Source organism: Dioscorea cayenensis, chromosome 4 (genome assembly GCF_009730915.1).
Source record: "Dioscorea cayenensis subsp. rotundata cultivar TDr96_F1 chromosome 4, TDr96_F1_v2_PseudoChromosome.rev07_lg8_w22 25.fasta, whole genome shotgun sequence".
NCBI classification, from domain to species: Eukaryota; Viridiplantae; Streptophyta; class Magnoliopsida; order Dioscoreales; family Dioscoreaceae; genus Dioscorea; species Dioscorea cayenensis.
In genome coordinates, this window is record NC_052474.1 from 400,629 (window position 1) to 421,192 (window position 20,564).

Below are 20,564 nucleotides of genomic sequence, written 5' to 3' on the forward strand. Positions count from 1 at the left end.
GCTAGATGGAAGCCAGGTTGGAATACCCCAGATGACTCAGCGGCCACATCAGCTTAAATGACCGACTTTGGTCAGGGTCACCTGCCGTTGAAATAAAAACACAACTTTGGATACCTTTTTGATACAAATTAAAGGTGGGATACCTTTTTGAAAAAAGGTATAAGATAAGTAACCTATCAAAAAATTTACTCAATGAAGCTTCTCATAAAATTAAGCACTCCCTCAGCTTCGAGACTCTGATCCTGGTGATCCTGCTCATGATATAGCTCAGGAGTAGTTGCTCCGACTTCTGTCTACACAGGCCTGAGTTGCCAGATGGTGCCTTCCGCCTCTCTAGACTCCCCTCTTGTTATTCTGTTTTTTTGTATTTTCTGTTGTGTTTGTTGTACCCCCTCACTTCTGGTGAGAGGCTCTTGGTTCTGTACTGTTTTTTTTCCTTTTTAATAGATATGTGGTTTATCTACATTTATTTAAAAAAAAAATGGATTTGGTGTTAATTTTTTTAAAAAAAAACAAAATTCTTAAGCCTATTTATTTATTTATTGGTATGTTAAAGATAGCTTTAAAGAAATAATTGTATTTTCAAGGCCAATCATATGCATATACATTGCCTCATTCTGAATATTGATCGTATGATCATATCTTGGTGCTCTTCTGTCACAGAGGGACATAGAGAGAAGATGGATGAAGACATCAATACCGTTAGAAGAAGCCTGGAGTTCATCGGCCGCCGGGCGATTGACTTGGAAGAGACTCCAGAGGAGACACTTTTTCCTGACGCGGGCTAGGTGATGACTATACTTGTGTGGGGGGGCCGCTGGCTTTCGGGGCGGATGTTTTTTTGCTGTATCTTTGTTGTTTCTTTTGTTGTTGTTCGCAACCACACCTAGTGGTTGTTGACTTTTGTTCTTATTTTGATTTTAATGCTATGTGGTTGATCCACCTTTTCAAAAAAAATAAAATAAAATAAAATAAAATAAAATATTACATAATAATGGGGCTTAAAATTCTTATAACTCCAAGCCATTGTCAAGTTTGTGCACATCACTAGTAAAAACACGAGGATAGCTTGGATATGTGCTATGATAGTAAAATACAAGGAAAATAGATAAAGATTGCCAAACAAAACAGAATCAGGAGAAGAACCGGTTAGGACATTATTTAGCATCATGGTCTTGATCAACAATATGGGAGCCTTCTTTAGCGAGAGCGCCTGATGCGGAATGATATTTTTCAACTTCGTTTTTTTTTTTTTTTGTGTCACCGGTGCTATATTAATCCAAGTAATAAGTGAATGATAAATTTTGCATATAATCAATAAAAAAAGAAGAAGAAGAAATGTAAGAAAATATGTAGTTTTTTTAAAGTCATATGTATCAACAAATTGTACGAATAAAAAAGGTCCGAAACCACCAAAGAATGAGACACTGCCCAGAGTTCTTTATGAGAAATGAGTGTTGGGGAAACTAACTAATTTTTTATGTGTAACTAATTTGGCTATACCTTTGAATTTACTAATTTTTTTATGTGTAACATCTTGACAATAAGATATGGCATTGGACATAATAGATTTTCCTGATAGAACGTTTGTGGATAATAACAGGATAAAGGTATTATACTAGATATTTAAATAGGACGCAACCAATTAAAACTAAAAGAAGAAAACCAAACAAGAAAATCTAAGTTTAAATTCAAGTCATTTCTCAATTATCCATAATCAAACACCATTTTTTTTAAAAAAAAAAAAAAGTGGGAAAAAATCCATTGTTGATATATACATATCCAATCCATTCGAAATGTTTTAATTTCTTAATCCTTACTGGAAGAAATGCAAAATAAACTTACTGCAATAAGACAAAATCAATGATATTAATTGAGAGTTTGGGAGTTGGCCTAAACATGAGGACACCAAAAGTCAGAGTGAAGCTTGTCCCTTATATATTAAGATCATGAAAGCAAGAAAACAGAGCAAAGAGTTATAAGAGAAAGAATGAAAGGAAGAAACAAAGGAACAGAGAGATGCAAAAGTTAGTTGGTCACCAACCATAGAATCATTCCTCATCCTACAAAGGAGACTTCCAAATAAGAATCTTCCAAAAAGAAGACTAGCAGTCCCAACTTTGAAGGTAAACAACATATATATACACCTTTCCCATTCTTTCTAAATCAAAGAAGGAGAAAAACCATGCATCCTCTGTTCCTAGTCTTCTTCCTCTTTTACACAAGCTACGCCCATAAACACCAGCTAAACACCACCTCATGGCACGCCTTGGGAAAACTAGTGAACGCCGAGCGGGGGGCCAACGTGACCGGTGTCTCAGACTTGAAACGCTATCTCAATCGGTTCGGTTATCTCCGCAAGAACGCCAACTACACGGACGTGTTCGATGTCTCTTTAGAGACAGCGCTTAGTCTTTATCAATCCAGACTCGGGCTCCCGATCACGGGTCGGTTAGATTCCCGCACGCTGTCCCAGATCATGTCACCACGGTGCGGCGTGTCTGACGCTGCAGCGCCGCGCCGCAAGGCGTTTGCTTTCTTTGTAGGCGAGCCACGTTGGGCGCGCGCTAAACCCATCAACCTCTCTTACGCGCTCTCCCAGTTCGACACCATCGATTACATACCGAGAGCTGAGATACGTGCAATCTTGCGTCGAGCGTTCGATCGTTGGTCACGAGTGATCCCAGTGAATTTCATTGAATCAGAGGATTACGAGTCGGCGGACGTGAAGCTGGCGTTCTTTGCAGGGGATCACGGGGATGGTGAACCATTCGACGGGGTGTTGGGCGTGCTCGCGCACGCGTTCTCGCCGATGAGCGGGAGGTTGCACTTCGATGCGGCCGAGAGGTGGGCGGTGGACTTTGGAAAGGAGGACTCGCGCGTGGCCGTGGATTTAGAGTCCGTGGCTACGCATGAGATCGGGCATGTGCTCGGGCTCGCGCACTCGACCGTGCACGACGCGGTCATGTACCCGAGCCTGAGTCCGAGGAAACGAAAGACGGAGTTAACAGCTGATGATGTTGAGGGCGTGCAAGCGCTCTATGGGTCTAACCCAAAGTTCCAGTTTAGTTCGTTGATGGAGTCTGTTACTTCGGCTTCTCAGGTCACAAAAGAGACACGTACACGGTGGAGAAGTTGCATAGGAATTCTTATTCTTTTGATGGTGATGATACTTTAATGATTCGTTAGGAGAAGGTAGTGGATGCTTTTGATTTTTGTGCTTTGAATCCAAGTTTGGTATAGAAAAGGGGAAACAAATAGGAAATTAATGGAGAAGACCAACGAATGGGTTTGAGATTCTCCAGGGATTGATTTTTCTTTGTTGTTATTATTATCTTCCGATTATGAAGCAATTGTAAATAATAATTCTGGTCAGAAGATTAATGTAGCTTTTTTTTTAATTTAAACATTGATTTGTGGATGTTAATTGATAATTATCCAAATATGTGATGGCTGTGAGAACGACGATTACGCGTTCTTGCGTCCACTAAAAGATTAGTGGTATTCTATATTGGGCCTTAATACTTATGAAAGTGGCGTCACTGATGAAAGCTACTTCCATCTTAGCCCAAGTCCATTGCATCTCATTGGGCAAGTCTAAATCACTTTGAAAAGTCATATTAAATCACTTCTAAAATTTATAAGAGTAATGAAATTCAGAATATGATTGGCGGAAGTCTTTAAACTTAAGCAATTAGAAGAGGATCCTATATCTGATCATGAAGATTTGGACGGCTGAGATCCTAAAGGAGCGATAAGAAGACCCTACCAATTTTCCAAGTGACAGTGACTCAAACCCGGACATCTTCATGACTCATGACTCGCGGTAGTCTCTTCATAAAAAAAGGACTCCATCTTGAGTTGGATTGGCAATTGGATGGTGGAGATTTGATTGATGTGATCAAATGAATAAAATTAAATAACTACTATCGTATCATTGGTCTAGTACCATCAGCCGCGAGATAGCTTTTACCATACAATATCATCTCAAAACTCAGCGTTAATTTTGATTGGAAAGCAATTCATAAGCTAATAATTATATATGTACTTTATAATCCTTACATGTAAATTTATAAGTTATGACAAAGCTATCCAAAATATTAATTTCACTATTCCTTTTGATTCCATTTCCATATAAGTCATGATATTAAGTATTAATTTTCAATATATATTTTATATATATTTGACAAAGTGAGTAAGTCATACATGCACAAACGATGAGTTAAATACTTTTAACCCATCTATGCTTTGAAGGGAGTTCGTATGCCGAGGAGGCACTTCTTTGGATACGGGCTAATCTCTTCAGTCACCGGTTTTTGGAGGAGGCCTTTTATTGTCCCTCCTTTTTGCTTCAAGTGAGCGTGTTGTCACTCACGGTCTTTGACGCTTTTTAGTCTTCAGCTTTTTGGAGGTCCCAGATGTCTGTCTGCTTTTATTTTTAATCGAGTGGTTTATCCACCTTTTCAAAAATTGATGCTAATAAATCACCATATGATTAACTATATTTTTAATTTATGCTAATTTCACTTTGAATCATATCTATAATACCAATAGGTGTTGCATTCATGATGTGTCAGCACATGTTTTATATGTGTTTTAATTGCAATATCTTATCCAAAACTCAAACATCAATGTTCTTCACAATTCTGTTCTTGGAACTGATAAATTAACCAAGGTACGTCTAAGTATACAAAGCGGTAATCAACCATACAATTCAAATTGTGCATTTATTTTTTCAGAAAAATATATTGAAATTTCAAACAAACAACGTATGGCAACAAAGATGGACACATATCTGAGGTATTCTAGAATTGAAGTGGATCCTCGTTGTCGCCTGAACGGGAAGAACCAAGCAATACGATTTGTCAATTCATGTGGGCTCTAGACATGTCTGCAAAAGTCACATCAAAGTTTTGGTAGTATGGTCACGTGTTATAAGTTATAACAAAACAAAGAATAGAGGGTCATTTTTGGTAACTCACTCGTTGGATCAAATCCTTTGGATGACCACTAGTCTTATCAGATTGAACCATTCACTGAGTTAGGGCCACACTACAAGGCCCCCACTCTCACTTCATTTCACTTTGCTCGGTCTCCCCATGCAGTCCAATCTCCTCAACAGGACCTCAACCAAGCGCGCGCTGATGGAACGCAGTGCAGCGCCGAAGCAGCAACAGAGTCCGTGCATTGATAAGCTCGGCAAGAGATCGCATTACTGCCGCTACTACGACATTCAATATGGTTCTGTACTCATGGGTACTTCTGTGAAGAAGCGAGAGAGGGTGGCACCGCATGGACTGGTGAGCGAGCCAAGATGCCAGGTGGATGGGTGTGGCAAGGGCTTGGTCGAGGCGAAGGCGTACCACCGGCGGCACAAGGTGTGTGAGCTGCATTCTAAGGCGGCTGTGGTTCTGGTGCTTGGTTCACAGCAGCGGTTTTGTCAGCAATGTAGCAGGTATATATATATGGCTAGCTCTTCGCCTTGGGTTTTTCTGGTTCTTTGGATTTATTTATTTATTTATTATATTTATTTTTTTGATGGAATGGTGGTGGGTTTTGGTAGGTTTCATTTTGTATCAGAGTTTGATGACTCGAAGAGGAGTTGCAGAAGGAGGTTGGCCGGTCACAATGAGCGCCGGAGGAAGACTACCCACGATTCCATTGCCAGGAACTCTTCTTTCGGTAACATCTCAATTCTCTCTCTCTCTCTATATTTTTTTATTCCTTAGTTTGTGCGCGCGCTGTGCTTATTGGTAGATTCATTAGTTTTTTTTTTAAATGGATAAATTATAATTCGTTGAAAGAGACATAACAAACAAAAAGTACAAAATCCACCACCACTAAATTAAAGCAACAATAAGATAGAGAGTAGCTATTTTTTTTTTTTGAAAGTTGAAAAAAAAAAAATGATAAATGAGTAGGGAGATGCATCTGTTATGGTGGTTTACTGATCTTTTAAAGATAAACCTTCGGCTATATAATCCTGAAGGAAAAAATAAAAAATACTCACACAGAACTCCCACAAAGGACAAAAGAAGTGAATTGCAATTTGAGATGATCGAATTCGAGACTTTTCAATTACAAACATGGTATTTACCAGTGAGCTAGCCCATAATTCCTTAAAAAAGCTTGATTCATTTAAAGTGTTATAGAAAAAATAATTATTTTATTTTTTTATAAAAAATAAATAAATTATATTTATTGATAATTAAAATAGAGACAAAGGAGAGAGAACAAAACAACTAGAAAACTCTTTTGGGAAAAGGGATTCTTATACCATTTTGCTCATGGATTAAATGAGGTTAATTTTTTTTTTTTTTTTGAAAAATCGATAAACCATTAGTTTATTAATGTAAAAACAAGAGATAAGTATGTATGGACCAAAACGAACATGTTTAATTGTGATTAATTAAGCTCGAGTTAAAATGCGATTTGTCCATGTTTTTTTTGAATAAACCACTATTTATTAAAATAAAGCACTATAAAAAATTTGTCCATATTTCTTAAAGAATTTTAATCAATAGTAAAGTTTTTGCGTGATCTTGTTTTAGATTAGTGCTAATTACTAATTAAACTATAGAAAAATTAAATAATACTATATATATTACACGAGTCTAAAAAAGTGTGATTTAATTAAAGTTATTTTGAACACTAGAATTAAAAAAATAATGATTTAAACTTTAAAAATATTTGAATAAAGTATATTTCTATAAACAAAATTTTTAATTATCACGCTATTAATTTTCTCTTGCACAATATAAATCTCATCTAATGGAATTTTGGAAAGATAAAATTAAGTGATTTTTTATTAGGGGAAATTTCACTAAACTATCATGTGGTTTGACTCTTTATAAATTTTGGATTTATGATTTAAGTTTTGATACTTGAATATGATGTAGTTTAAACCGTTTGCAAAAATATGCGAAACACATAAACCCATTAATACTTACGGATGCGGTATAAAAATATACATAAAATTATTCTTTTGCCCTTAAAAATATACAACCAATTTTTTCTCCTAATTAGAATTTTGAATCCCAAAGCCAATTAAACCCTAATTTCTATGGAAATCTCTTTTTGAAACATGTAATGTAGTGTTTGTTTGGAGGGTTTTGGAATTTTATGTAACTTAAGATACTGGGTTTTTAGAAATTCAGTGTTTAGTTCACAAGATTTCAAAAACTTTTATAGCTCAGATTAAATCTAATGAGTAAATCTAATGTGTGATTTGGTTTTACATCCAAATTGGCAGTAAAACCAAATCCTTTGTTTTTAGGCTTCACATGCATAATTTGTGATCTACATGCCTGACCAATTAAGGAAAAATAAGTATTGTCAAATATTCATAGATACCTTTGTTGAATAGAAAATTTATAAAATATAATGATGAATTTAATAATTAGTTTAATAAATAATTTAATAATAAAGTTAATAGTTAAAATGATTAATACGATAATTAAAATCATTAAATAACATGCTAGAAATATATGGCAAGTTCATAAATACTTTTTGTTGGGTTAGTAATTAAATTAAAAAATTACAAAATTTTAAATTTTTTTAAATAAATATAATAATAAATTTAATTACTAACTTAATAGTAAAATTAAGTTAAACTAATTAATATGAAATTTAAAATTATTAAAATGACATTAAGATATTTGGTATGTAAAAGTTTTTAAGTCCAAATTTACAAATTTGCAAATACAAAATCTTGTAATATAGTATATATCTTCAGTTACGTCTAACCAAACATCTGATTTGAGTAAACTGTATTTTAAAATCCATATATTTTCAATTATATTGTAATTGAAAATCCACTGTATTTACAGTTTTATTGAACCAAACACAACCTAAGATAAATAATACAATTTCCTTCTAATTTGTTTCATTTAGAAATGATTTTTTCACCTAATTAGGAGAATCAATCGGATGTACTAATGCAAAAAACCGTAAAAAAGTAAATTCACATACATTTTTATGTCACATCAGTAAGTATTAAAGGTGTTAAGTGTTTTGGCACCTTTTTTGAAAATAATTTAGATTATAAAGTACTAAAGTATTAAAACTCAATGCATAAAATCCGAATTGATAAAAAAAATCAAACCACAAGATAGTTTAGCCAAATTTCCTCCTTTATATTAAAAAAAAATAAGTAAAATAAAAAATTAGAATTTTATTTTTTCTTTTAAAAACTTCTTTATAAAGCATCACTGAAACATAAGGAATTTTTTGTTTTGATGAATGTAGATAAGGTACAGCATGGGGTGTGCATTGATGAGAAGTTCATACCTTAATTAACCCACATATATATCCTCATTTTGTTTGAGCTGAGGTTTGAACGTGTTTTATTAGTAAAAACACAAATATCCTATATAAGGCACTCAGTACAAATAGACCAAAAGGTCTTTGGATAAAATGTGATGTTATATTAAGTAAATTAGAGTATTACTCTTGCGCTCTCTCTATATAATATATATTGTAACTCAACCTATTTTTTTTTTAAAATAATTATTGATAAGTCATAACTAAACTATTGTTTGGAGAGGGGACTAAATTCTCTGAACCTCTCACTTAAGAGGGTAATGAGTCCTCCTCTCACTGGTGGAACTACTTTTCTTTGTTGTTTTTTAAAATGGATAAATCATAAATTTTTAAAAAAAGACCAACACAAAACGTTACAAGCATACAAACAATAGAAAAAGTACATAAATCCAATGAAGGTGGAAACAAAAAATAGACAAAAACAAAGACACACCAAAAGACAAAGCAACCCACCCCTGGGTTAAAAGAGTCTCCTTCCACGGGGAAACATAAGTAAAACCAAAAGAAACTAGCCAGGGGTTGGAGCTAGGGCCTGGGTCTTTGGATCGTGCTTGTCCCCTGTATGTGATCCTGGGAAGTGAATAGTCTTCACTGCCACGGAAGAGGACTCCAGCTTATGTCTCTTATTGGTCAATGAAGTTAAAACTCAAAAGACAAAGTTAGGCGTATGTTCAAAAATAGTCGAACACAAATTAGGAGTTTTGTGATTGAAAATGCAATTATTTCTCGCTAACCAAACATTCAAAGTAAGGGATCTAACTAAGAGATTCCAAGATTCTTTGACTGAATGCTGTAAGTGAAACATACCATATTTCCCAAAGATCCCGGAGTTAGTAAGGGAGATGTGGGCTCCTAAGGACTTGATTAAAATGGGACCAGATAGCTGAAGCAAAAGGACAATGGATGAAAAGGTGATCAGCTGATTCAAGGTCTGCATGACAAAGGGTACATGTAGCCGTTGGTTGTTTGTTGCATCTCAGTAACGCGAGATTTTCCAAGGTATAGAATTTAGTTATCCCAAGCCAACCAATTAAAGAGCGAGACTTTCTTTGGACATGGAATTTTTAGAATTTGCAGTGTGATTGTATATCATTGCCCTCTATCAATTAGAAAGCTATAATAAGATTTGACTGAAAAGATTCCGTTCGGATTTGGACATGAAATGAAATGTATGGATTAATCGGCTCCACCATGCAGCTTGGGCAGACCTATGACTCTAGACAGTAATATTCGTAGGTCAAACTGCTTTTTCAGTTTTCTATGCGTTTTCTTCTTCTTTTCCTTCTTGTTTTGTCTCACTACTAGTGAGAGATCTTTACTTTGGTGTTTGTTTTTTCTTTTGTTTGTTGATCTTGTTTTTTTTTTTTTAAACCGAATGACTTTGTAGTCTAAATTTTATTATTTAAAATAATATTCTTTTATAATATCAAGCCTTGCATGACACCGGTCATTGGACGTGGAATAGTTTCATATCATTAACACTCAAAAGCTCTTGTTCATTATACTAATAAACCTGCATTTCTGATTTATCATGGCATTTGTTGTACAGAAATCGGAATGATGGATGGTAGAATTGATCACATATCATCAACTTCATCCAGATGTTATGCTCTCTCTCTTCTGTCATCCAATTCATCTCCAAATTGCATATCAGCATCCGACCTCTCCTCCCTATCCAGAGTTGCTTTACTAGAATTGATTGCTGAAAACCGTGCCTCCATACTTGCTGGGCAGCTCTCTTCTCATCGTAGTTGTTGGCGAGACACCACTGACACAGGAGGTTCAGGCGCCCTTCTCTCTAACAACTTTCCACAAGTAGTCCAACAAGTGCCATCTCAAGAACCTGCTCTGGATTCAAGTAGCTGGAATGAGCTCCAGCAAGCCAGAACTCAAGTGACCCTAGGCCTCATGCAGATGCCTCCTGGCTCTTCATTTGAGTTCCTCTCTGCAGGTAGGAACAAGGATGAGGATGAGTGCCGTGAGTTTTACAAGTCTTTTGAGGGCAAGCAGTTGTTTTGAAAATATGTGACATAAATTAACCTGATCCTCTCTGTTCAACAAATTCTATCTTAATCGAAGAGAAGTTTCTGGGAAAGAAGTGATTGATTCTGCAGCATGATTATATACCTAGTGTCTTGTGCTCTACTTTAAACACACTGTACGTAGTATAATCACAACATTTGCTTATGAAATTCATAAACTTTCAGTGCACGACTACAGAGGCACGCTTTCCGTTCCATTTCATGCAACGAAACAAAGTTTGGAGCTGGTTAGATAAAAAAATTAATAAAAGATAAGATCCTCTCATGCTTCTCGTTATTGTTGCTGCCCACCAATGCCATTTCATGTGTTAATGCACACACTGAGCTCCAATGCGAGCAACACGAGTAATTTTTATTTATTTATTTATTTATTTTATAACCAGAGCCAAACTTATGTCAATCATGTTACAGCTTCTCTTGTTCACGCTTGATGGAGAATCTCATACGAACCTTCTGGGAACTTTCGACAATTATTTTTCAATCCAAAGTACTAATTCCCTCCCAAAATGCTTGTGAAACTGAAATGCAAACTTGGAGGCATCTCATGCCACATGTGTGGACCGGTTCCCAGTCAGTAACCTTATGAACCCCATGCACGTCCTTTACTGGAGAGAGAAAACCCCCACAAATAAAGGCAAACTAATGGGTCTACCAGAAGAACACCATTTTCCCTTTTTTTTTTAATTAAATTTTATTTTGTCAATACTGGTCCTTTATCTTCATTTGGATCAGAAATAATTTGAGAAGAAAATGAACCTTGTTGACCACTATATACCAGTGCTGCCGAATCAGGAAGGAGAAGTGTGACGTGAAATTTGGCTCATTCACAGGTTACTGAGTATTAGGCGGAGAAAATATATAAAACCATTATTACACTTGGATTTATCTAACTCATCAATTTATCTATAGGCTGCAAACCAACACCTATTAAAAAGGGTCCATTTCTTGTTTTTCTTTCCTTTTTTCGTCCATTTCTAGTAATTTCCCTAGCCACAAAATTAGAAAACTATACTTCTCCACATTCACTTTATTTTTAAAAAAATACACGTGGTATTGATCTTTGTGCGGGAATGCAAAGCTGAACATAAATAAATAGTTGGCCATAGAGAAAGGACAATGATGTTGATCCTCACTACGCCTTGATTGCATAACTTGTATTATCATATAATCACTGCCCTTCCGTTAACACGCCCAGACAATATGAAATATCGTTTATTTGCTGTTTAGTGTTTAGCGGCTCTGAAAGAGAATATCTTGTGAATGTCAACAGTTTTATTCCATCCTAATATTTCGCTCATAGATATTTATATCATTTTAAAAAACATTTGTATAACCTGACATATATGTTTAATAAGTACGTGAATTTATGGTGGTTTTTCTCTAGCAATGGTGCTCAGAAATAAACAAAAACGAGATGCCATGCCTCATCTTTATTAGAAGAAAAACTTGGACATTTAAAAAAAAAAAGCAAATCAAGAAACAGTAGTAACTAACTCTCACTGAGTCTCTGATACAAATCAAGTACTAGCTGTTACTTGCTTTGAAAAAGGTCTCTCATGGTGCTACCATCCTCACCATCACTCCAGCTTGGGAAACGATGATGAACATTCATGCGGAAGTGATCTCCTAGTCCAGTGGGAAGGAACGAAGGTGTGTCTTGAGGTGAAGTCCCGGTTGACGACGAGCCTGACAACCCAGCCGACGCCGGCACCACCATGACACCACTGTCATGAGAGTAGCACCCTAAACCCAGAGCCATTTGCGGGGCAACCACCTGTGATGGTGGTGCTGTGGGAGAGGTCATACCAGTGCAAGGTGACTCTGGTTCCGTGATGCATCCCATGAATGGTGGCTGAGGATTGTTAGTGCTACTACTGCTAGCACTAGTGAATAGGATTTTCTCGCCAGGTGTCTCGCCGGTGTTATTGGTTTCATTCAGAGCGTTGGTGTTGGTGTTGGTGGTGGTGGTGGCCACCGGTGTTGTTGTCATTGTCATTAGATCCTGTGACTTGCGACGTCTACGGTTGTGGTCAGCTAGTCTTTTCCTGCAGCTCCTTTTCCCTTGATCAAACTCCGACAACACATGAAACCTAAATAAAAAAATCACATATGTATATATATCTCTCTCTCTTTCTTTGATAACAAGAATAACAAATGAATATATATATATATATATAAAGGAAAAGAAAGGAAATTAGATATATATATATATATATATATATAGAACCTGCTGCATTGTTGACAGAAACGCTGTGAGAGGCCGGCGGCGATGACGATGGAGGCCTTAGAGTGGAACTCACAAACTTTATGACGGCGGTGGTAGTGCTTAGCATGGGTGAGATCGGCACCGCAGCCTTCAGCTTGGCAGCGAGCAGCTCTCGCCCTCCTCCTGCATACTCTCCCAACCACCATCCCCTCATCTGGTGAAGCGGACGAGAAGTAAGTGCGCACACCGAGGTTCAACCCGATCCTCGCCGGAGCCGGTGGCAAGGCCAAACCATACCTTTGATGGCAAGAAGTTGATGAAGAAGTTGATGACGCCATGGGGAACAGCCCGGCCGCCGAGAAGGTAGGAGCAGGTTGAGCCTGCGCTTGAGCGAACAAGTCAGCGTGCAGGCCATGAGTGAAGTGGTCGTAAACTTGCCTGTCTTGTTGGCATGCGTCGTTGTTGGACATCGACGAGGATGCGTCCTCTCCGAACAGTAGCATCGCGGCGGCCGCAGCTGCCGGATTCCCCCACTCGTACTCCAACAACATCTCCTTCCTTTTTTTTTTTTTGCACTACGTAGCTTTGCCAAGCTCTTTCTCCTTGCAAGCCTGCTCTCTGATGCTCAGGACTTGTAGTACTGTTTATATAAGGAGAAGTTCACCATTTTTTACCACGCCGAGCTCGTTTAACTAACTTATAAACATTTTTAACTCAGAGGAGTTAAATTTTTTTTATTCACTGCACACACAGAGAGAGAGAGAGAGAGAGAGAGAGAGAGAGAGAGGGATTGGGGCAATATGATCTGATATGCTGTCTCTATCCATAGGATACCACCGAATAGAGTGGGGATGCGTGGTGGCCTGACATGGAGGAAGGTTGGATGCACCTTCCTCGTTCGTGAAATCGTATTCACACCCTACTCTGCTTTTGGACTTTTATACCCCAGTTATCCCACTGTCTTTATTTTCAGCTCTGCAGGTAAGGAAGGGTATTTGTGATAAGGACGTTCATGGCACTGCTATTATTATGAAACGTTGTATATATATAAATTTTATTATCAACTAGTAAAGCCACACAGTTGTGGCTACGGGATTGCTGCTTTTCATGAAAACACAAAAAGCGATGGTTGGACGAACAGTAGTGCCTTATGGTGTATTATTATTATTATTATTGTTGTTGTTGCTGTTGTTACACTCACTCACTCACTCACTCACTCTCCCGTGATGGTATAGTATGGTTTTTTAAGTTCAGTTTTAGTGCATGTTTCTTAGTTTTAGGTGGCGAAACGGTGTGCCTGGAATCCAGCCTGCTCTGCTTTTACTGCTACTGCTATCTGTCAATGACGTGGAAACATTGTACGTTATCTCCTTCAGTCTCTCTCTCGTCTCTCTCACAGAGAAGAAGAGTGAGAAAGAGAAAGGGAGAAGAAGGTGGAGAATAATGGAGCTTATTGAGCTTCTTCCTCTTTCCATCATAACCGTCCACGTTTACTAGCTGCATGAGCATCATGCGGTGGAAATCTTGCATGAGATGCTGGACCACATCTCTCTCTCTCTCTATAACTTCCCTGCTCATTTGACCAGTCAAGACAGTTCTAGCAGCTGATGAGGATTTGTAAGCACTGTTTGGTAAAAAACAAGCAAGCTTTTATAATTTTTTAACAACCTTGCTATGTAAGGATAACTTTTTATCAAACAGTTATGTTTTATTCCTTCTACTGTTTATTGCGATATCGCTCTCCTGATGACTTTTATTATTATTATTATTATTATTATTATTATTATTATTATTATTACTGAGTTTAAGAACCAAAGAGCGTTGGATGCCATGCATGATTCAGCAAGAGCATGTCTATCTTGAACATCTAAACAAATCAAGTGTCCAAGTAGTCCTTCACTAGCTGGTGAGACAACAGAAATACAGAAACGCATGTTTATGAAATAAAATGCAGAACCCAATCCCAGTAAAACAAGTTTGTACCAATCTGAGAATCATCCGTAGAAAGACGAATGATAGGCAAAAGGGGCCATCACGGAAATAGGATGCCTTACTACTCTGTTTTTTATTATCAATTAAAATTTCATATCATCTCATATCAATTTATTATCTAGTCAAATTTCGTGCGCATTTTATTCTATAACAGAGTGATAATACAATACTTGAGATAGTACAAGTCGCATTATTCATTTATTTGTTCAGCTTGATGTCATCCATGAATTTCTTTCCATCCAGTTTAGATGCGAGGAAGAGTTTTATAAAGCTCTGGTAGTCCATACTCTTGTAGAGTGGCTCACCCTTCAAAACAAGATCTGGATGGGGTCTAACTGTGGCATTAAAGTTTGGACCATGAAATGCTGCAATTGAGAAGCGTTCTTTCTGTGTGTTTGTGACTGCCCTGTGCTCTATGCTCTTGTATTTTCCATTGCTAATTACCTACGGAAATTAAAAAAAAAACAAATAATTTGCTTATTTTACAATATTATTATATATATATATATATCTATGGGTTGTGTGCGCGCGTGTGTGTATATATATTAGAAAGAGAATCAATGAATTCATTACCTCCAAGGCATCTCCCATATTAGCAACAAAAGCACCAGGAATAGGCTTGATAGGGAGCCACTTATCATTTCTCCTGATTTGCAGCCCTGTAACATCATTCACTTGAAGAACAAGAGTTAAACTGCATGCGTCAGAGTGAGGGGACAAGCCCAACACTTTCTTAGCCTCAGGACAGGGAGGGTAGCAGTTTATCCTCACAGATTGAGTTTCATTCTCTGAATTTCCTATTATCTCTGAAGGATTAAGTCCCAAGTTTTTAGCCATAAATCCTAGAAGACAATTCGCCAATCTGTTCACCTCCGTTGTATACTCATCGAACGCATCCCTGAGAATTAAAAATTAAAAAAAACCAACAAATACACAGATTAATACTTGTTTAATTAAGATTACGACGGCAAAGAAGAAGGAAAAAAAAAAAGGACCTGAAAGCAGATGGCTTTGAAGGCCATAATTCCATTTTTTTTAAGTGAGAAGGCGAAATATGATAGAAGAGCATGTCGGCCCAGTCTAACTTCTGCTCCTCAGAAAAAACAAACCACTGGCCAAAACCTTGAACTTGTCCAGGAGGCTGCTTGAACTGCTTCTTCTCATCTAATGAAAGCTTGAAGAACTCTTCAATCACAAACATCATCCTCTTACTTACCTCCTTTGGAACATCATGGTTTATCAACTGCATGTTTGATGAAAAGCCTAACTTTAATATAAATGAAGTAGAAAAAAATGTTCGCTTGGATTCATTGTGAAGATTTGCCAACCTGAAAGAAACCCCAGTTTTGACAAGCGAGGTGAAGCTTGGAGCACTCGGCGTCAGAGAGCTCCGGGTCGAGTAGTTTGTACGTGGTAATCAATGACTGGGATGTCATCGTGCTCGGAGCCTGGGATGATGATGGCCTCGGATTCGACTTCGGGTCGGATGTATCTTGTAGGAATGTGATCTGTGGGAGTGAGAGATGTGGCCAGGGCCCTCACGCTGTCCACCGGCAGAGATCCAATCAACCTCTCCGACCCTTTTCCATCGTTCAGACAGACCATGTCGACGGGTCCTGTGTACTGATCCATAATGGACGTTGTTTAGTTTAGAACTGTGTTGGTGTGTGCTTAGTACGTTAGAACTTATCCTTAAATAACATTAGGGCCTTTTTGTCAGTGATTCACAAATTCAAGAATCAAGATAGCGAAAATGAGCCAAAGTCCGCGAAATTGAGCCAAAGTCCAATGATGGACCTCAGCATTTGCTAATTCCACTTAGTATCACTCACGAAGTCAGAGATTTCCAGATTACTGATATCAGTACGTAATTCATATGAATATGAAAGTGAACATTAAAGAGCCAAAGACATTTCGAAGCACGCACCACCGTTAGCTCATCATAACAGAGCCGTGTTAGAATTTAAAGAGTTGATCCTTAGATAAGGCCAAATAATACATTTGACAATAAAAAAAATCTAAAAAGCGCTTTGGAGAAGCTTTTCGGGTCCAAATCTCATATCACTATTAAAAAAAAAAATTTATTTTGAATCCACGTTAGTCCAGATTGCTGAACTCATTTTAAAGATTTTTTTTTTTAATAAAGTGGATAAACCACAATTGCATTAAAAGAAGAGGAAACAGTTCAAAGAAAATAAAACAGACAACTCCACTAAAAGTGGAAACAAAAGCATACAACAAAGGTAACAAACACTATGAGACAAAGCAGCAAAATGAGACACAAGAAGGAGGAGAGGGACTTCTCCAAGACACAGCAGCACATCAGGAGGACAACTAGCCGGAAAACTCATCGTGCCTGTCGGGATCCAGCTCCTCACGTGGGAGCCTTGAAAACTGGATACAACGTCGAACCACAGCAATAGACTCCTCAAGCTTGTGCATCTCCCTAGCAGGAACCATTGGAATCCAAGAGAGATACATGTAACAAATTTTCATAAATAAAGCAGGCAAAGAAATAAACACTGAACTGAAAACACAGTTATTTCTAGCAAGCCAAATTTGCCACAAAACCACTCTCGCAACCAAAGAGAAGGACAGTTTGAGACACGGGCTAAGCTCTTGATACCACGGTCCCCATAAGTCCAAACTGGACAAGTGGGCACGTGGGAAAGAAAACAGGAGAGCAAGGTGGTTCCAGATGTCTCTAGCCATAGGGTACCTAAAAAACAAGTGATCAATCGACTCAATATCAGAGCAGCACAAAAAAGCAGGTTGCCGTAGGGAGTTTGTTGCATCTTCGGGCGAAAAAGGTGTCAAGCGTGAGAATCTTCCTGTCCCAGACCAGCCACGTGAAAGCAGCTATTTTAAAGAATTTTGACCAAGAAAAAAATTATCACGTTAGTAAAGATTGTTGAGCTCAATTTAAAGAGTTTTGATCAAGAAAAGTATTATGATCACTTTAGTACAGGTCCTCAAGCTCTCCTTCATAAGTTCCAGAAACAAAGAAATTAAACAAAATTGGAGGAACTTGTGGAGAAAGTTCGAAGAAGCTTGGAGTTCTTTTCCTCAGTGACCCGAGTTAGAAGTTAGAGGTTATTTATTTATACTCAGTTATCTGAGACTGAATATCAAATGGACGTTATTATTCACCGATGTATCAGTGCGAAACTACAGTTTCATTTATCAGGTATGCATAGTTCATTTGGAGATTTGAAAATTCACACTGCGTTTGGGTTGCGGAATGGGAATGGGAAGGGGGAGAATGAGAAGAAGGGAGGAAAGGGAATGAGAGTAGGGGGGGGAGGATAATGATAAAGGTGTTTGGTTGAAAGGAATGTAAGTTAGGAATGGGAAAAGTAAGAGAGAGAAATATAAGACAATTACAATTATGCCCTCTCATATAAATTGGATGACATTTTAAAAAACAATGCTTTATATTTAATAGTAAATAGTTAACATGATTATTAAAATATTTATAATATAATTATTTATTTATTTTAATTTATTGTTACTAAATATTTCATCTAATTAATAAAACTTAAGAAAATTTTGATATATTAAATAATAAATAATTAACATTAATTTTACTTATTTATTTTTATTAATTAAAATAAAATATTAAAACTAATTAATATAACATATGCCCATGTAATTTTAATATCATTTACCAATATAAAAAACAATTGTAATAGTAAAATTTCACATGACTTTTATGTAAATAGAATGCCGTTTTAAAAACAATGGCGTAGTAACTAATTAACATAATTATTATTAAATACTTATAACATATTTAATTATTTATTTTAATTTATTGTTATTAAATATTTCGTCTAATTAAGATAACTTAAGAAAATTTTGATATATTAAATAATAAATAATTAACATGATTTATTAATATTAACAATATAATAACTTATTATATTGATAACTTATTTATTTTAATTAACAATATAATAACTAGCTAGTTAGTATAATGTATGACCATGTAATTTCGATATCATTTACCAATATCAAAAAACAATTGTAAAATCCATTGGCAAAGCATATTTTTGACAATACAATCTTAACAATATAAAAGAGAATTAACATAATTAAACCAATTATTCAACACCTATCAAACCATCATTGAACAATAAAAAAGAGATGCAACATAATCAAATTCATCATTCAACACACAATCAAACCCATCATTTAACAATATAAAAGAAAAGTAGCATTCACTACACCATAATGGGTCTTTAGCGGCATTTATTTTGAGGCGTTTTATTAAAACGGCACTATATTTATGACTTTAGCGGCATTTTTCCATAAACGCCACTAAAAAAATAATTTACCGGCGTTTTTCTGCAAGTGCCACTAAAATACTGTAATTTAGCGGCGTTTCTATAAAAAACACCACTAAATTCGAGATGTTATTAAATTTCAAAGTCATAAAGTTTATATTTAGCGGCGTTTTTTACTAAAACGCCACTAAAGTCATAATACTATTAAATTTCAAAGCACAAAATTTATGTTTAGCTGCGTTTTTATAATAAACGCCACTAAAGTAATGTAATTAGTGGCGTTTTTAGAAAACACGCCGCTAAATTCCTGATATGATAAAATTTGAAACTAATAAAATTTATATTTAGCGGTGTTTTTTGTAAAACGCCATAAAAGTACTGTACTTTAGAGGCATTTTTGACTACAAACGCCGCTAAAGTTATGATATAATAAAGTTTTAAAAGCCAAAAAATTTAGATTTAGCGGCGTTTTTTCAAAACGCCGCGATATTGTAATTTTATTTGAAAATTTATAAAATTAAAAATTCCATGGCGATTGTCCCAAAAACGCCGTGAAAAGCTAATTTTTTTAATTTAAAAATTACAAAATTAAACTGTCGCGGCATTTATACATAAAACGGCGCCAAAAGTTATTTTTATTGAAAATTCAAAATTTGCGCTGTCTTTTTCGAGAAAATTTGAATTTGGCGCCATTAATTTTAAAATTTTTATTTAGCGGCGTTTATGACTAAAAACGCCGCTAAAGTTATGATATAATTAAATTTTAAAAGCCAAAAAATTTAGATGTAGCGGCATTTTTTCAAAAACGCCACGAGATTGTTAAAAATTTTTTATTTGAAAATTTATAAAATTAAAAATTCCGTGGCGTTTGTCCCAAAAACGTCGTGAAAAGCTAATTTTTTTTATTTAAAAATTACAAAATTAAACTTTAGCAGCGCTTATACATAAAAACGGCGCCAATATTTTTTTTTATTGAAAATTCAAAATTTGCGCTGTCTTATTTGAGAAAATTTGAATTTGGCGCCATTAATTTTAAAATTTTTATTTAGTGGTGTTTTTTAAGAAAAATGCCGCTAAAGTTATGATATAATTAAATTTTAAAAGCCAAAAAATTTAGATGTAGCGGCGTTTTTTCAAAAACGCCGCGAGATTGTTAAAAAATTTTTATTTGAAAATTTATAAAATTAAAAATTCCGTGGTGTTTGTCCCAAAAACGCCGTTAAAAGCTAATTTTTTTAATTTAAAAATTACAAAATTAAACTTTAGCGGCGTTTATACATAAAAACGCCACCAATATTTTTTTTATTGAAAATTCAAAATTTGCGCTGTCTTTTTCGAGAAAATTTGAATTTGGTGCCATTAATTTTAAAATTTTTATTTAGTGGCGTTGTTTAAGAAAAACGCCGCTAAATAACATCAGTTTTTATTTCCTATAAATACCCTTTGATATTGAAAAAAGTGTGAAAAAGATACCAAGTTATGATGAAGAAGATGAAGTTGAAGATGAAGAATGTGATGACGTTGATGACGACGAGATAAGAAGAAGAAGAAGAAGAAGAAGAAGAAGAAAAAGAAGAAGAAGAAGATGATGATGATGATGATGATGATGAAGAAACTAGAAGAAGAAGAAGAAGAAACAATATGTGAAGAAGAAAAAAAAACTAGAAGAAGAAGAAGAAGAAGAAGAAGAAGATGATGATGATGATGATGAAGTAACCA

At 35.8% G+C, this 20,564-nt stretch overlaps 4 protein-coding genes across 4 annotated transcripts; 2 read left to right on the top strand and 2 right to left on the bottom strand.

Annotated features, from left to right (window-relative positions):
* The first annotated feature begins 1,882 nt into the window (after positions 1-1,882).
* LOC120259410 (metalloendoproteinase 1-MMP-like) lies at positions 1,883-3,321 on the top strand. Its single transcript, XM_039267003.1, has one exon. The coding sequence runs from the start codon at positions 2,186-2,188 to the stop codon at positions 3,176-3,178; it is 993 nt and encodes a 330-aa protein (XP_039122937.1). The 5' UTR covers positions 1,883-2,185; the 3' UTR covers positions 3,179-3,321.
* Positions 3,322-5,073: 1,752 nt separating this feature from the next.
* Positions 5,074-10,444, top strand: LOC120259411 (squamosa promoter-binding-like protein 7). Its single transcript, XM_039267004.1, has 3 exons — positions 5,074-5,455; positions 5,564-5,682; positions 9,872-10,444. The coding sequence occupies exons 1-3, from the start codon at positions 5,100-5,102 to the stop codon at positions 10,339-10,341; spliced, it is 945 nt and encodes a 314-aa protein (XP_039122938.1). The 5' UTR covers positions 5,074-5,099; the 3' UTR covers positions 10,342-10,444.
* A 1,383-nt stretch (positions 10,445-11,827) lies between these two features.
* Positions 11,828-13,176, bottom strand: LOC120259409 (squamosa promoter-binding-like protein 8). The gene is made up of 2 exons (XM_039267002.1): positions 12,592-13,176; positions 11,828-12,454 (listed from the first exon to the last, which is right to left on the bottom strand). Exons 1-2 carry the CDS (start codon positions 13,119-13,121, stop codon positions 11,896-11,898), a joined length of 1,089 nt encoding a protein of 362 aa, XP_039122936.1. The 5' UTR covers positions 13,122-13,176; the 3' UTR covers positions 11,828-11,895.
* A 1,553-nt stretch (positions 13,177-14,729) lies between these two features.
* LOC120258856 (S-norcoclaurine synthase 1-like) lies at positions 14,730-16,209 on the bottom strand. Its single transcript, XM_039266306.1, has 4 exons — positions 15,891-16,209; positions 15,558-15,805; positions 15,136-15,460; positions 14,730-15,006 (listed from the first exon to the last, which is right to left on the bottom strand). The coding sequence occupies exons 1-4, from the start codon at positions 15,996-15,998 to the stop codon at positions 14,761-14,763; spliced, it is 927 nt and encodes a 308-aa protein (XP_039122240.1). The 5' UTR covers positions 15,999-16,209; the 3' UTR covers positions 14,730-14,760.
* Between the last annotated feature and the right edge of the window lie 4,355 nt (positions 16,210-20,564).

Excerpts from the sequence above, each read along its gene's own strand:
- LOC120259409 (XM_039267002.1), bottom strand. The coding sequence starts at position 13,121 with ATGTTGTTGGAGTACGAGTGGGGGAATCCGGCAGCTGCGGCCGCCGCG. Across the intron at positions 12,455-12,591 it reads TTCTGTCAACAATGCAGCAG|GTTTCATGTGTTGTCGGAGT; the intron begins GTTCTATATATA and ends TTTTTTATTTAG.
- LOC120259411 (XM_039267004.1), top strand. The coding sequence starts at position 5,100 with ATGCAGTCCAATCTCCTCAACAGGACCTCAACCAAGCGCGCGCTGATG. Across the intron at positions 5,456-5,563 it reads TTTTGTCAGCAATGTAGCAG|GTTTCATTTTGTATCAGAGT; the intron begins GTATATATATAT and ends GGGTTTTGGTAG. Across the intron at positions 5,683-9,871 it reads TGCCAGGAACTCTTCTTTCG|AAATCGGAATGATGGATGGT; the intron begins GTAACATCTCAA and ends TTTGTTGTACAG.
- LOC120259410 (XM_039267003.1), top strand. The coding sequence starts at position 2,186 with ATGCATCCTCTGTTCCTAGTCTTCTTCCTCTTTTACACAAGCTACGCC.
- LOC120258856 (XM_039266306.1), bottom strand. The coding sequence starts at position 15,998 with ATGACATCCCAGTCATTGATTACCACGTACAAACTACTCGACCCGGAG. Across the intron at positions 15,806-15,890 it reads AAAACTGGGGTTTCTTTCAG|TTGATAAACCATGATGTTCC; the intron begins GTTGGCAAATCT and ends TCAAACATGCAG. Across the intron at positions 15,007-15,135 it reads ATATGGGAGATGCCTTGGAG|GTAATTAGCAATGGAAAATA; the intron begins GTAATGAATTCA and ends TAATTTCCGTAG.